The sequence below is a fragment of the Venturia canescens genome, chromosome 7, assembly GCF_019457755.1.
Source record: "Venturia canescens isolate UGA chromosome 7, ASM1945775v1, whole genome shotgun sequence".
NCBI classification, from domain to species: domain Eukaryota; kingdom Metazoa; phylum Arthropoda; class Insecta; order Hymenoptera; family Ichneumonidae; genus Venturia; species Venturia canescens.
The window spans coordinates 14570138-14585669 of NC_057427.1; the positions used below are offsets into that span (position 1 = coordinate 14570138).

At 41.4% G+C, this 15532-nt stretch overlaps 2 protein-coding genes across 5 annotated transcripts in view; both read left to right on the top strand.

The window, feature by feature from the left end:
• Positions 1–1233: 1233 nt before the first annotated feature.
• Positions 1234–15532, top strand: part of LOC122413601 (uncharacterized) — a 30468-nt gene continuing 16169 nt past the window's right edge. For 2 of the 4 annotated variants that reach the window (XM_043424046.1, XM_043424048.1), the window contains exons 1-2: positions 2835–3908; positions 12305–12599. In XM_043424046.1, the coding sequence (XP_043279981.1) occupies positions 12324–12599 (276 nt within the window). In that variant the 5' untranslated portion in view covers positions 2835–3908; positions 12305–12323. Of the gene's footprint in view, positions 1388–2834; positions 3909–5274; positions 5323–12304; positions 12600–15532 lie in introns of those variants that run through there. The other 2 variants (XM_043424044.1, XM_043424045.1) reach the window with 2 other exon arrangements.
• Positions 6710–7789, top strand: LOC122413194 (uncharacterized). The gene has a single exon (XM_043423365.1). The coding sequence runs from the start codon at positions 6710–6712 to the stop codon at positions 7787–7789; it is 1080 nt and encodes a 359-aa protein (XP_043279300.1).

Here is a 15532-nt window from a genome sequence, read left to right on the forward strand (position 1 = left end):
TTATCGACGCTTTGAAATAAATTGAGAACTTCATTTGGTCGTAAATAGTTCAGTAAAAAATCTCTGTACGTCAATAATTTACTGGTTTTGTGGGAAATTCGAAGTATTCATTCAAACTTTTTGTTTCATCAAGTATGCATTCGGTAATGATGTGTCCTAGTTTACCGGTTGTTAGCTTCGACCGTTGATTACTATCCGCCGTTACGCGCTGCTGTGATGATGAGTATCCGTGACATTACCTGAATATACTTTATAATGTTCGATGTCTTGTCGCTTTGAAGATTCCACAAGGAGTTAATTTTTTTGAACTTTTCAAACGTCCTCGAGATTTCGAAAATTTCCAAAATATTTTTCCAACGATTATTTTGACGAATTTTTTCGCTCAGTTTCAAATCGGGTTTCTCGTGCCAAATCAACCATGTTCGATTCAACTGGCCATTGGAGTACGGTGATTCCTCAAAATCCCTCGATTTCTCATTTATTTCTTCTTTTTCTTCATCATCGCGCAACGATAATCCCGCCCGTTCGCGCTTGCACATGAACACGAGAGAAAAAAAGGCGCGTGCACGCAAGAAAATATTATGCGGCTTCGAGGCTCGATGATGAGATTAACACGTAAAGTATATGAACGACCCGACGCACAATAACACACGCACACGAGTAAGAGAGAAGAGAGCTATATAGATAAAATACAACTCAATCAGTTGTATGTAGCATGTTTGTGCATTGAGGTTTCGAGTTACTCGTGATCCTGCTGCGGTTTCCGCCATCGTATAATAACATACACCATAACTGAACACCCGAGAAACAGCCATTTTGGTACCGCAGTTACAAGGCTCTAACTTTCCAAAACTAATAAAATTATATCGTAAAATATGTGTAAATATACTCGACGTCACAAAAGAAACGATTGTACGAGTTGACTGATCACCGTTTGACTTTATTCGGAATAAACATAACATTATCGAACGATAAATATTGAACAATATTTACTGAAAGAAAAAAAAATCGATTGTAAACAAATAAGAATACGAAGAAAAGAAAAGTGAAACCATTCGTTTTTTCGATCTAGCGCGTGCGTCTTTGTTCTCGTGCTACAATTATTGTTATTATCTCGGAAGAGTGCACACACAAGACGTGGCACAAGACGGGGGGGGGGGGAGTTTGCCGAGACGGATTTTAGAATCGAGGCCCTACGAGACAAAGAGAACTAGGGAGAGAGAGTGTGCTTTCTCGTCGAATGTCGATGGGTTTCATCTCTCACCTTCTCTCATATGCAGCTCCGCACACAATCTCTGAAGAAAAAGAACGCTGCTGCAACAGTGAACGTCGCGACGTTGTGAATGCCTGATTTCACCTGACTGTTGTGTGTATATACAAGATGGAGGTGAGTATAATACGGTAAGAAAAGCAATCGCGATTGGCTGCTCTTTCTTTCCGAAGAGGAAAGGGGCCCCTCCGTGCTAGGCGATCGCACGGAGGGGCTTTTCAACCGCGCAAACCCCAAAGAGGTTATAAACTCGTCGAGTCTTCGCCGGGCCCCCGCCCCCCACCCGACTCAACTCCCACTCTTCCAACCGATCGTACAGACGCACACAACCGCAAACGAAAGAGAATAAGCTCTCAAAACTACGCGAGACGACGCTATACCTCGATTTTCTCGGTCAGTCTCAGTCATTCTCCGGTCGAGCTATCGCGCGGTTCTTGTGTGTAAATAACATTCAATGATATATGATCATATTGTGCATCTATATATTTTACTACGAAAAACTTCCGGTCATCATTCTACAAACTAAAACAAACGAATTAATTGAAAAATACAATTCTATGATCATTATATTTACCTGCTGTATTATGCTTATTACGAAAATCTTTTGTCTTCCAATTCGCTCGATATGAAATTTAATCACGGTGCAATATTCCGACAACACAATGTCAATTCGACCTATGCTTTTCAATGAGCCCAATTGGCAAAGCTGAGATTCTCATCGCAATAAAATTCAATTGAAAACAGCGACCGTATTTCAGTCACTCGTTCTGCCTTTATTTTTTTGTAACTGTCCACAATTCTTTCACGTGTCGATCGAAACTTCGACCACCGTTCGTCGTATCTTCTTTCAACGTCAGTGTTAGAACGCACCATTTTTTTCTCGAGTAAAAAAACCGGCGATTATTCATGGTTCGGGGAATAAAATTTCGTACGATTGGAAAACTCTACCTGTCCAAAAGGCAGATGTCTGCTCTTTTATCAAAATCTCGACTAATTTTTTGTACCTTATTCCGTAATTTTCGCGCATATACGGATACAGACATTATCTTATAATATCTCTCGAGATAGTTTGTCTTTTTATTCTTTTTTCTTTCCGCGGCTACGTTCACCCTGCTTAGAGATCTTTGCTCTCTCTCTCTCTCTCTCTCTCTCACCTTTTACTCTTTCCTCTCTCGCACTTGGTGTCTCGAGAAAATGTACATATACATCCACATATTTGTATGAATTTTATGCTATATCTATATGAATCTCGAATGCATAAACGCCGCGAGATATCGTTCCAAGATTCTCCACTACACTTATCTCCTTGTTATTGTAGTGGTGGCGTCGTTTTAGGGCGATGACACGATCCTCGTATATATATACACATACGTGTGTACGTGCACATGTATTTATATTTTTATATGCATGGGTAATTCCGCGCTAAATCGACCATTTGACATTTCCACAAATGAACATTTTTCATTTCTCGAAACACCTCGACAAATCCTGTTCCTCGTCCTTGAGTTTCCTCGTATCCAATAAAAATGGGAATCATTTTTTTTCTCGAAATTCATTACAAGTTTTTCGGGATTTAGACGAATGGTCCTTCCGAAGAAACATGTGTTCGATATTTTTTCATGCTTTTCGTCTTTTCATTTATCTCTGAAAAAATGCGTTCATCTTTTTTGCTTTTATTCCCAGTTCGTGTGACGAACGGAGAAAACTATCTCGCGACCACCCGCTGATATAATTTCCCATAACCTCAAAAACTTGCAAATTTAATAGGCGGAGGAACAGAGCAGAGAGAAGAATAAAAGGGAGACACCGGTAAATCAGGACGGTTTCATAAGCTTTTACCCAAGCCGTCTATAATTCGCAAATTTGTCAAATTGGTATTTCTGAGTTTTGTTTACGCTCGTTTTAATAAACAAACATAGTCCGATGGATGAACAAGTTATCGTTGTTACGGCTACGCCGATAAGAAAATGTGTTTGCGATTATTTTAATCAGTGATAATAAAGATCTGTTCCTGGTACTTCACGCGAAAATAATAAATCTTCGTAATCCATGTGTGTTTTTAATGTATTTGTTCTTCGCTGAAGGTGGCGAGTGAGATGATACACTTTTTCGGATGCACATAACCCTTTTTGCTGCGAACGTACTGTGCACATATCGGTATTATATACATTTATACATATATATATACACGTATGTATTGCAGACGCCGCTACATTCCTGAAGAAAGATCCGCCTAGTCTGCTTCTTCTTGTTGCTCCGTGTAATATTGGAGAACGAGAAGAGCAAACGACGTTGGACGAATAAAATGAGAGGATTTTCGTTTTCGTGGAAAGTTTGAAAGTCGAGTGAATCAAAGAGAAAGTGAGAACTAAAAAAAGAATAGTGTCAATTTTCTATTGAATAAGATTTATTTTTTTTCATCATAATTAGTTAGTGTATAACGTTATAAAATAAGAAGATAACAATAAGTGTGGAAGCTGTGAAAAAATCCTTGAACAACGAGTCGTGTAAAAACGAGTGACGGATTTTTTTGAGATTTCAACAGTAACAATAATACATTTCTTGAAGAAAAGTGTCAAAAAACTCAGGCAGATGAAATACGATGGACAATCGTCCACACGACTGAATACAGCAAGACGTGAGTAAATAAAACAATCTAACCTATATCTTTTACGAGGTTATTTATTGCCCGATTCTCAAATCATTCGCAGGCAAACCAGTTTTCTTGTAATCACAGAATTGTGCTTTTCATTCGTTGAGTTATTTTCGGACGAGAGAATTCTCGAAGCTGTCATTTTTTAATGCTTCGTACATTCAGCGCGGAGTCAAGTTCAGGCCGCCATTTGGTGAATAAGGTGAATTCGCAAGCCGCTACCACTCATGCGTGGCGCTCGGGATGTTGTTTGTAAATCTTCAACAATCTAAATTAATTTCGTATCAAATATCGCGTCAAAAGGTTAAAAATCGTAGTTTTCGATCATATTTTCTCCTGACGAGTTTTTCCAATTTTTTTATACCCTTACACCGCAAAAACTTCTGTGTGTGCGTGCAGCAATGTCACGACAAAACTACTCGAGATAGAAAACTGTTTTCTACAAAACATTTTTGTTCTCTCGATGTTGTACAAAATTGGTTTCACGCGTTTTTTCTTTATCTCTTATCGTCCCGACAGTACCCGTGATAAAAGTGCGTGCGTTGAATAATATCGGCGCTCGCAAATTCATGACGAAAAGTCCCAGTCGAGAAAAAAATTCTTGTCGTTTGATGGATCGGGGGACACCCTGTATACAGTCAGATGGCTCGAAAGTGCGCACGCGGGGCTTCCGATACGAGGGCCGCCCTGCTCAGTGCTGCTCAAGCTTGGTTGCGTCGACTTTTGTTCACTAAACTTGAGTGGAGCGCTATGTAAATTCATGTACCAACGTGCCAAATCGTACACTATTATCAAGAAGCTTTTGTCCGTGTGTATGTATGAACACGCACAAATTTTCAACGGTCGCGTTAGCCTCCGTGCTATTTAGAAAATCCTCCACGACGAAGCAGCAGAGGAGGCAAAAGCCCGCTTAGCGACAGAGGAAGAGACAGACATCGAATTCTCAGGCACCCTGAGGATCTCTTCTCCCCCGAGAGCTTCTTCGCAAGTTCTTCGCCTAAAGAAGCGACCAGCTAAGAAAGAGGAGAGAAAGAGAGGGAGAGATGGAGAGAAGCACAGCCGAAGAATATTTCGCGCGAAGCGCGCATTTGTTATATAGTATCGCGTTCGCGCTCGTACACACTCCTCGCACGTTCATATATTCTCTCCGACCCTAAATCGTCTCATTGTTTCACTTTTTTGCCCTATAAAATTGGTCAAAAACGTTTTTTTCGTCAACACCGCAAGTCGGCCATTTTTTCGACAAACTTGTGCACATTCATTTTCAGTTTTCGTCTCGGAAGTCGCGAAGCACTTTTTTGTTTTGTTTTGTTTTGTTTTGTTTTTTTTTTTCATTGTGTTGTTACTTTTTATCGGAAATTGTCGCAATGCTGTCAACTGTTGAGTATTCGTTCGATAGGTATGAAGCTTATCGCACGTATAATCTTTAGACATGTCGATACACTTGTGCTTGTTAGCCAAAATGTGTGCGCGGTTGCAAAAATGGTGAAAATTGAGAGGAAAAAATCGTTAGCAATATCCGTTATTCATATACATTTGGTTTCGCGTTTTTAACTTTTTCTGGCTTTATTATTATTTTTATTAGTTCATGTATAAACCGCTTTGACGTAATTTCCAAAAAGTCCATTTGCAGAGGTTAGGAATAACTCGTATCGACAACAAAACAATTGTCCCGTCGGGCTCATCGAAAAGATTGGTGGCGCCGTCATTTCTACTGCGGTCAATGTTTTCAACGTCGAGTGATCGTGTGACGCGTCGAGCCTTTTCGAAAAAGTCTCTTTATCTTCCTTCAAAATCTCGAAAAATGTCAAATAATTCAAATGTAAATGAAGTTACGGAATTCTTTAAAACATTGCACGTCAGAATAGTCCATGTGGGAAATTTAGTCAACATTTTTTTTTACGAGAGCTGTGCATATATAGACGCAAGCGAAAAGCAAACATGGTGTGCATGTAAAGAGACAGAGCAAGGAATATTTAATAATTCTCAGAAAAGCCCAAGTAAAAAAATGTCACTTTTAACAATCAATCCGCCTCTGCTGCTAGTCGATTTATTTATAACACAAAATTCTGGATTGCGAAACTCATCCGGAAACCCAAAGATCAAGAAAGATGAATTGATTTCTAAGAAGCGTATAGAAAATCTTCGGGAAGTTTGTATTCATGCATATATAAATGGTTGGTGAATTTATGCACGATGTTTCGTATGCTATAAATACCCTCAATTATAAAACCTCGAAACGGCACACAGAGACGTGCGTTCATTTCTCGAACGAATGAACCCGTTACATACAATTATAAATTCACTAAACATTAGTATATATATATAAGACATCCTGTAATATATGTATCGTCGAAATTCTTGAAGCGTGGCTCACGCAAAAAATAAAAATCGTATCTCGTATGCTTCGTATTGTTTGCACTCGCGTTTTTACGGCAGCGGGATTGCCCTCTGGCGGGTCTGCGTGCGAGCAACTGATTCGCGCCCGAGTTCCTACTCTTGTGGCGCCCTCGACAAGCCTCACATCGACCACGAGCGACACCACACATGCCAGTAGAAGGAAACAAATCCTAAAAGTCCGAGAGGATCTCGACTGCGCGTGCGTGTCAAGAAGCCGCTAGAGCTGTGGCGTAGAGAGAGATTCTGGTTGTTCGCGCGTTACGATCATCATCGCCATTTCCTTCATACTTTTGATATTTTATATTTATGTAGTGTGATAATAAACTAGGTTTAACTCTACCAAGCCGTCCTTATTTGTCCGCTACAATTGGTGACCCCGACGAGGAATGGTAGGTGCCGTCACACGATCTCAAAGCTCACAAGCTTCGCCGACCAACATAACCTCCGAAGCAACTTATCCACCATCACCAGAAACGACTTCTGTCCAAACTGCATCCGCACAGGGTTCCCAGGAACCACCGGAATCCACGCATACCCATCAAATCAACGAGAATCCATTCGAAGCTCTCAAAGAACAGCAACGAAGACTCGAAGGAAATCTCCTACAAATACAAACAGAAGTCAGCGAAAACATACCAGGTAACATGTCAACCACGCCGGTTAACCTCAAACTGCCACCCTTTTGGAAGGCCAATCCAGCAATCTGGTTCGGTTTAATCGAGAACAGCTTTCAACTCAACGGAATTACCGACGATACAATTCAATATCGCCACGTTCTTCTGCACCTCGACAATGACACCTTGCCAGCTGTGTCAGATCTGCTGAGCACACCGCCAGCTGAAAGCAAGTATGTGACTATAAAAAACAGAATACTCACCATGTATGCTGAAACTGCAGAAACTAAACTACGACGTTTGCTCAGAGGCATTGAATTCACAAACGAAAAACCATCGATGATCCTGCAACAAATAAAAAACCAAGCCGGTGGACAGCTCAACGACCCAGCGCTGCGCACATTATTCTTTGAACATCTCCCTGAGCATGTGCGAGCCATCCTCGCCATCAACGAGGATCAAGATTTGACCAAAGTGGCAGCACAGGCCGACAAAATCGTTGAAGTTGCAAACAATTTTGCAACGCCAACTACAAGTTTCAACACCAACTCGCAGGTGATGGCTGCGAGTCATCAAGACCTCGCCAAACCCAAAGCGAAAGAAAAACAAAGCATGCAAGACCAAATAGACAAACTTTCGGCCCAAATGAAAGAAATTGCTAGCACGCTCAACAAGCTGGTGCAACAAAACGGGAACAGATCGAGATCAAGATCAAAATCTCGTGCTCGAATCCCAGCAAACAGTCCTACCTGTTATTATCATCAAAAATTCGGTGACAACGCCCGACGATGCCAAGCGCCATGTGACTTCAAGACAAAAAATTCTCCTTCAACTTCTCAAGCGGAAAACTAACAACGCTGTCGCCCACAGAGACAGGAGGATGCGACAGCAATAACAATAATCTGTCCCAAAAAGAATACCGTCTCCTCATTACTGACACGAAAACAACTCACAGTTTTCTTGTAGACACGGGCTCTGTAGTCTCACTGATTCCGCGCACCTCCATAAAAAAGACACTGGTTCCGTCGAATGTCAAACTTCACGCAGCCAACTCAACAAACATCAACACATATGGAGTAATTCTTCTAACCTTAGACCTGGGATTGAGACGCGCTTTTAAATGGCTCTTCATCATAGCGGACGTACAAACACCCATCATCGGAGCAGATTTCCTCGTCCACTATGGTCTAATCATCGACCTAAAAAAACAACTAATCCTCGATCCTTCCACAACAATGTCGTCAAACGGTAACCTGCGAGAAACGCCAATCCATACAATCTCCACAATCAACACCGAAAGTCTTCCGACAACTCCACACAAATCACAATATGAGAACCTCATGCTCGAATTCATTGACATCACTAAACCATCTCATGAATTTCGCAAAGTTTCAGATTGCAACATCGCTCATCACATTGAAACCACAGGTCCACCCATAGCCGAACGTGCACGCAAACTGGCCGGGGAAAAATTAAAAGCAGCCCGCGAAGAATTCAACACGATGCTAGAACAAGGCACAATCCGTCCATCGAAAAGTCCGTGGTCAAGCCCATTACTCATCAGGAAGAAAAAAACCGGTGACTGGCGACCATGCGGCGACTATAGGAAATTGAACTCTATAACAATTCCAGACAGATACCCACCGCCTCTGATTCAAGACATCTTTCCACAACTCCACGGACAAAAGATCTTCAGCACTTTGGATTTATCGAAGGCATACCACCAAATTCCAATGGCGGAAAACGACATCCCGAAAACGGCCATAATCACTCCGTTCGGGCTATATGAGTTCCTCGTGATGCCTTACGGACTACGGTGCGCGACTCAAACCTTCCAAAGATTCGTAGATTCAATATTCCGCGACCTCGATTTTGTTTTCTGTTACATTGATGACATTCTCATCTGGTCCGAATCCGAAGAACAACACCTTCAACGCCTGCGCATCGTTTTCAAAAAACTCAGAGAACACGGTCTTCGAATCAACGCCAGCAAATGCATCTTAGGACGAAACGAAGTATCCTACTTGGGATACACGATTAATCAAGACGGTTACAAACCACCTCAGGAGCGCATCGAGGCGATTTCGAAGTATCCCAAGCCTACCACAATCAAAGAGCTTCGAACCTTCTTAGGCATGATCAACTATTATCGGAGAAACATCCCAAAAGCAGCGAAACTTCAAGCACCGCTCCTGGCATTTCTCAAAGATTCTAAAAAGAATGATAAGAGAAAAATCAACTGGACAGAAGAAACTGAAAAGGCTTTCGAGAACTGCAAAAACAGTCTCACATCAATAACCATCACAGCTTTTCTCTCACCATCAGCACCGCTAACGTTGCACACAGATGCATCCAACACCGCAATCGGTGCCTCACTCGAACAAAAAATCGACAACATTTGGAGTCCCGTTGGATTTTTCTCACGAAAATTAACCCCCACCGAGCAAAACTACAGCACCTACGATCGAGAACTATTGGCAATATTCTCAGGAATCAAACATTTCCAGCACCTTCTCGAATGTCGGGAATTCTCCATCAAAACCGACCACAAACCCCTCACGTATGCTTTCGCTCAAAAATCCGATAAGGCTTCACCGCGACAATTGCGTCAACTGAGCTACATATCGCAATTCTCAACCGACATCAGTCACGTGAAAGGTGAGGAGAACATAATAGCCGATGCTCTATCCCGAATTGAAGCAATCAACATGCCAACCTTACTCAGTGCAGAAAATATCCAAACTGCACAGGATGCGGACCAAGAACTGGAAACACTGCTAGAACAACCGACTTCCCTGAAGCTCCAACGTCTTACGATCGAACCGAACCTGCACATTTACTGCGACATTTCCACGGGCATTGTGAGGCCATACTTACCCATCTGCCTAAGGAAAACAGCGTTCAACATCGTACACGGCCTGGCACACCCAAGCAACCGAAACACCTGCCGACAAGTGCGGGAAAAATACATTTGGCCTGGTCTCAGAAAAGACATAACAAAATGGAGCAAAGAATGTCTCGAATGTCAACGTGCCAAAGTTCAAAGACACAACAGAGTGCCACCAAAAAACATTGACGTTCCGGACGTGCGTTTCAACCACGTGAACATGGACATCATCGTCCTTCCCGACGACAGAGGACACCGCTACTGCTTAACAATGATAGACAGATTCTCAAGATGGCCAGTGGCCGTGCCTTTACGCGACATGACTGCGGAAACAATTGCCACTGCATTCTTCACTCACTGGGTGAGTAATTTTGGACCGCCACTCACAATCACCACCGACCAGGGCGCTCAATTCGAGTCAACGCTATTCAAAACACTGAACCAATTCATCGGTGCCAGCAAAATAAGAACTTCCCCGTACCATCCGGCATCAAACGGGATAATTGAACGCTGGCACAGAACCCTCAAGGCAGCATTAATGTGCAAACCAACGATCCCTTGGATGGACGCACTACCGTTCGTCATGATGGGCCTGCGAAACTGCTATAAGGAGGATTTAAAAGCGTCCCCAGCAGAACTAATCTACGGAACCACCTTACGGATTCCAGGTGAGTTTTTCGTACATCAAGAACAACAATCGAACCCTCAAACATTCGTCGAGAAACTTCGGGTCATAATGCGGAACATTCGCCCAACGCCCACGTCGCATCACAGCAAAACAAAACTGTTCCTTGAAAAAAACATGACCACTTGCACGCACGTTTTCGTACGAAGCGATCACGTAAAGGCGCCGCTCGAACCACCGTACAGAGGTCCGTACAGAATCATTGAAAGAATTAACGACAACCTTTTCAACGTGGATATCGACGGAAAGCCAAAAAACATCTCCATCGAAAGACTCAAACCGGCATTTATTGTCCAACAAGACATCACTCATGAAACGAAAAGCTCAGCTGTACCGAACATCTGCGGGAAAGACGCCTCGACCGAATCAAAGGTCAGAAGCACAAAACAAGTGACCTTTAACACTAAGGGGGGAGTGGCTGTGGCGCCCTCGACAAGCCTCACATCGACCACGAGCGACACCACACATGCCAGTAGAAGGAAACAAATCCTAAAAGTCCGAGAGGATCTCGACTGCGCGTGCGTGTCAAGAAGCCGCTAGAGCTGTGGCGTAGAGAGAGATTCTGGTTGTTCGCGCGTTACGATCATCATCGCCATTTCCTTCATACTTTTGATATTTTATATTTATGTAGTGTGATAATAAACTAGGTTTAACTCTACCAAGCCGTCCTTATTTGTCCGCTACACTCTTTCCCCCTCTCGCTTGCTCTCTGATCGTTGTTCGCGCGTTTTTTAGTACTCTGTGCCTCGTGTATAAGAAATAATAAAAAAAAAACGAGAAAGCAGGAAGACACCGGGAGTAGCACAGCAGACGCGACGATGATGAGAAGATACAAGTACGTTTATTCGATAATGGCTAAAGTTGCAAGGACTCGCACGAACGAACGGCCTTGAGAGAGACCTTGCTCTTCTTAATACATGTATTTATATATATACGTGTATTGAGACGAGTGAATGTGTATTTTATTACACACGTTAATCTATATGGCTTTGCGATTAATGTACACGCGTGTGTATGTAGATATATATATTCGAATACATGCATATAGAGAAACATGGAAAAAAATTCTGGGCCGGCAAAATAATGGGAATCGTGAAAATTTCATAAATTCTTGCAGTTTTTTGCTTAAAGATTATCGAATATTCGTCAAATCGACGAATAAATGGTGAAAATTTTTTACCGTGTCGATGTGATTTCTTCGTACAGCATTGACATTGAAATGACACCAAAATATACTCAATCTCCGGGAATATTCTTTTTTTCAAGTTCTAAGGCGAATCAAGAGTCGCTGGCGAAGTAAGTGGCAAGTCGTCGCCATGCCGAATTATTATTGTTGCTGGTAATTTTAACATCATTTGGTTATTCTGCAATTTAATCGAGAAGATTTACGAAACAATCAATAAACTTCTACGTATTTTTGGTATCTCTCGAATAATCGACGAACCCCGTTCGAATAATCGAAGTTGCGACGATCATTTGAACGTCAAACAATTTCGGATTAATGAACCGTTATTGTGTGTAGTGTGGGATAGCATTACCGCTATGTAACTTGTTAGCGAATTGGTATGCCTAGACTATTGTTAAGGAGACCGGAAGCCGTTCGGAAGTTGCGTACGAGTATAATTTCGAGGTTAGGTCGTCGACATTGTTTTTATAGCTGTAAATGTCATCGCGTGGAGAGAATAAACTTCCCAATGAATTTGCTCAGATAATTAGCGATGGAATTGGATGCGAATTTTTCAATATTCTTTTTTTTTTTATCTCGATTGATCAACCGTCGGCAACGGGAAAAAAGGGTGAAGGAAGGATGAAGAATGCCCCGAGTCGAAGGCGAGGGGGTTGGTGGCGGCGACGTCGACGACGGCAGCAACAACAACAACAACAACAACAACCATCATCACAACAACCACAACAACAACAATTCAAACGAACAGCAGAGATGCGACGCGTCGTTGAATTATGCACACTCCGCCGGATTTGGCAGTTGGCTCGGTGGCGCTGCGAGAGCGGTGTCCAGCAGCGGAACTCACGGCTCAACCGGCGGTTATATCGTTCTCGGTGGCACGCGATACGGGCTTCGTCTTTCGCAGGTATACCATTTTTTTTTCTTCACTCGAATTCGTCTTTTATTATGAATTGGTCGATTTCTGTTTACTTTTTTTATCGTAATACAATCCGCGTGTTTATTGACACTCACTTTTCCCTTTTCTTTCGATTAAATTTTACTTCCATCTTAATTTGTTCTCACTTTCACACACGATATTGACTGCACAGTGGACACTTCGCGCATCGAAGTCACATATTAGGACTTTCAGGTATTTTTTTTGTGCAATCAAGAAAAAGCGACTTTTCGGAAACAACGTCGAACTCTTCGGTGCTCAAAACGGCTCGATCAAGCCAAATTCAAGCGTCAGGAATTGAGGAAACCAACTATTAAGGGCGGCTCACAAAACCTCATCGTCGTCGATATTTTCTCGTTGAATTTCAATATCTCTGCGTCTTGTTTTCAAAATATCGTATTTCAGGTGATAAATTAGAAGTTTTTAACGTTCCACAATGAGAAAAAAAGTTATTGGGACAACGAAACGTGGCATTACGGGATGCCAATGAAATTTATGATCATCACGAAGTTAAACACGATTAAACGAATAAAATAGTTTTAGATCAAACCGCAGATTCGTTCTCTCCGAAAACATTGCAATTAAATGAAGAAAACTCTTCCAATAACATCAATCGCTATTGAATCAACGATTTTTTTTCTCAATGCATTTCGATTTTGAGGCATTTGGGCCATTGCGACGATGATCTAAGACCTCCGAGTGAATTTATCTAAAGTGATTTTATCTGAAGACTGAAATCTCGTGAAGTCTTCTCGTAAGTTTTCTCCTTTCCCTTCCTCGAATGCCACGCCATGGAACATTTTTTACGATCTTTCATCGAAATTACTTGGTGTACCTTTTCATGAAAAAACCTTTCTCACACATCACATTCGTCGCCTCCTTCATTTCGCGAAGTATTATTTTTTTTATCGCGAGTGTTACGAGCAAACGTCCGGATATTCGGATATATAATTCTTTCTTTTTTTCAAAATCGATATCTTCGATCATTCACTTTCACTGTCAGCCATTTTCTCTCCCCTGTCGTCTAATCGATCAATCCCATTTTTCGTCCAACTTCTCCATCCACCATAAAGCGTTCGCCGTCAGTATTTTATATTTTTCCCGGAATTATTATAGGACCTAACGTCTAGTTGTCGAGAAAACAATTAAGGTAATTCTATCGCTTCAGTCTACTTATACCACTGCTAATATAGTTAAGACTTATAGTAATTAATATTGTTGACATATGGAAAAAAATTATTTCTTATAAGTAAAATTTTCCATATGTAATCCTTTAAACGAATAATGTTCGTACTGAATTATAAAAATAAAAAAAAAGTTAGTCCAACGATTCGCGTAGTATCCCCAGGTTTACGTTTGGCAACACCGGTTCTCTCCGTATTTTTCTACTCGACCACTCGTGAGTGTTTAAGAGGATGGATCAGTTGGTATATCGCAACCGTGAGTGCGAGAGAGATAGTTGCAAATTTCGAAATCGAAATTCTTTGACACTGTTTGACCGATTAAAAAAAGGCTCTGTCAGTCGATTTTTGCCATCGTTCTGCCTAGGCTGACAGAGCCTTTTTTTAATCGGTCAAACAGTGTCAAAGAATTTCGATTTCAAAAATTTCAAGTGAGTTTAGTCGACTGATTCATACTCTTAACCTCTAAGGGACGTTTGTGGTCGAATTATCGACCACTAATTTGGTTGGGTACTCCACTTGAAAAGCTCATCGACATTATGCACAGATTTCGTGTAAAGAAGGTCGATTTCAACATAAAAATCCCCCTCCATAAGGAAGTTCAGGCGTATCTTATGGAAAAATTATTTTTCAACTTTGCACAATCAAAATTTTTAATTAAGACAGTATTAAACTTCTGACGGAATATGCCGATGATTCACCGTCTCGAAATTGAGATATTTGTTGTCGAAGTTCGCAATTTTTTGAAAGCTTCTATAAGAGCCCATGTTTAACCTGTCGTTTTTCAATAATGAATATCTCGATTACCAGGCGGTAAAACCTCTCCAAATTTTCCACACATATTTAAGCCCTGTTCAACAAGATTCACACAAATTTTCATTTTGTTAACTTGGAATAATAAAATCTAATGTATCTTTTGTACGATATCCTATATATATCGCTTGAACTCCCTTAAAAGGTTAAAATTGTTGTTTTTTAAGCTTGGCTCATGGAATGTTAAAACTTTTTTCTTCCAGATTTGTTCTTCACTGCATTCGAAACGTAATTGGGCGGTAACGTGCTTCCTCCTTTCTCCAAAAATGTGCTGGACTCTGCTGCAGGATCTTCTTTTTTTTTTCCCCCATATAAGAATCGATTTTTCATGCCAAATGAAAACTCGTTTTTTTCTTAACGTTTCTACAGACTCTTGTCCACGGTTTGCTTGTATTTTTATATTTTAATAGAAAGTCGTTACATCATTAGGTTATGAATGAAAAAGCAATGATAACTGTTCGAAACACTTTTCAGATACCGTCACCCGTGACCTTCCGAACAAAAATGGCACACGCTCTTGGAATAAATCCCCGGCTATTTCATCGTCGTACACGAGCACGCGGCAAGTCCTCTCGGACTTGTACCTCCTCACAGTCATCACTCGCTTTACGCTCTTCGTTTATTTTCCTCCACTAAACATAGAATTCTTTACCTATCAAAATATATTTGACGCATACACGCGCACTTACACACGCACAAATTGAGACTGAGGCAATAACTCTTAGCACCTTGAATATCTCAGAAGCTGCAAAGTTGAGAAAAATATATTCGAACAAAAGAGGAGAAGAGAACGTTTCTAATAGCGAGGGGCATCGAGTTCTTCCCGTTCAGACTTCACTCCGATTAGCGTCATTCGATCGCCCTCAGTGTGTTTACGTTCAGTGTGCGAGTGAATGTGTCGCTGCATAC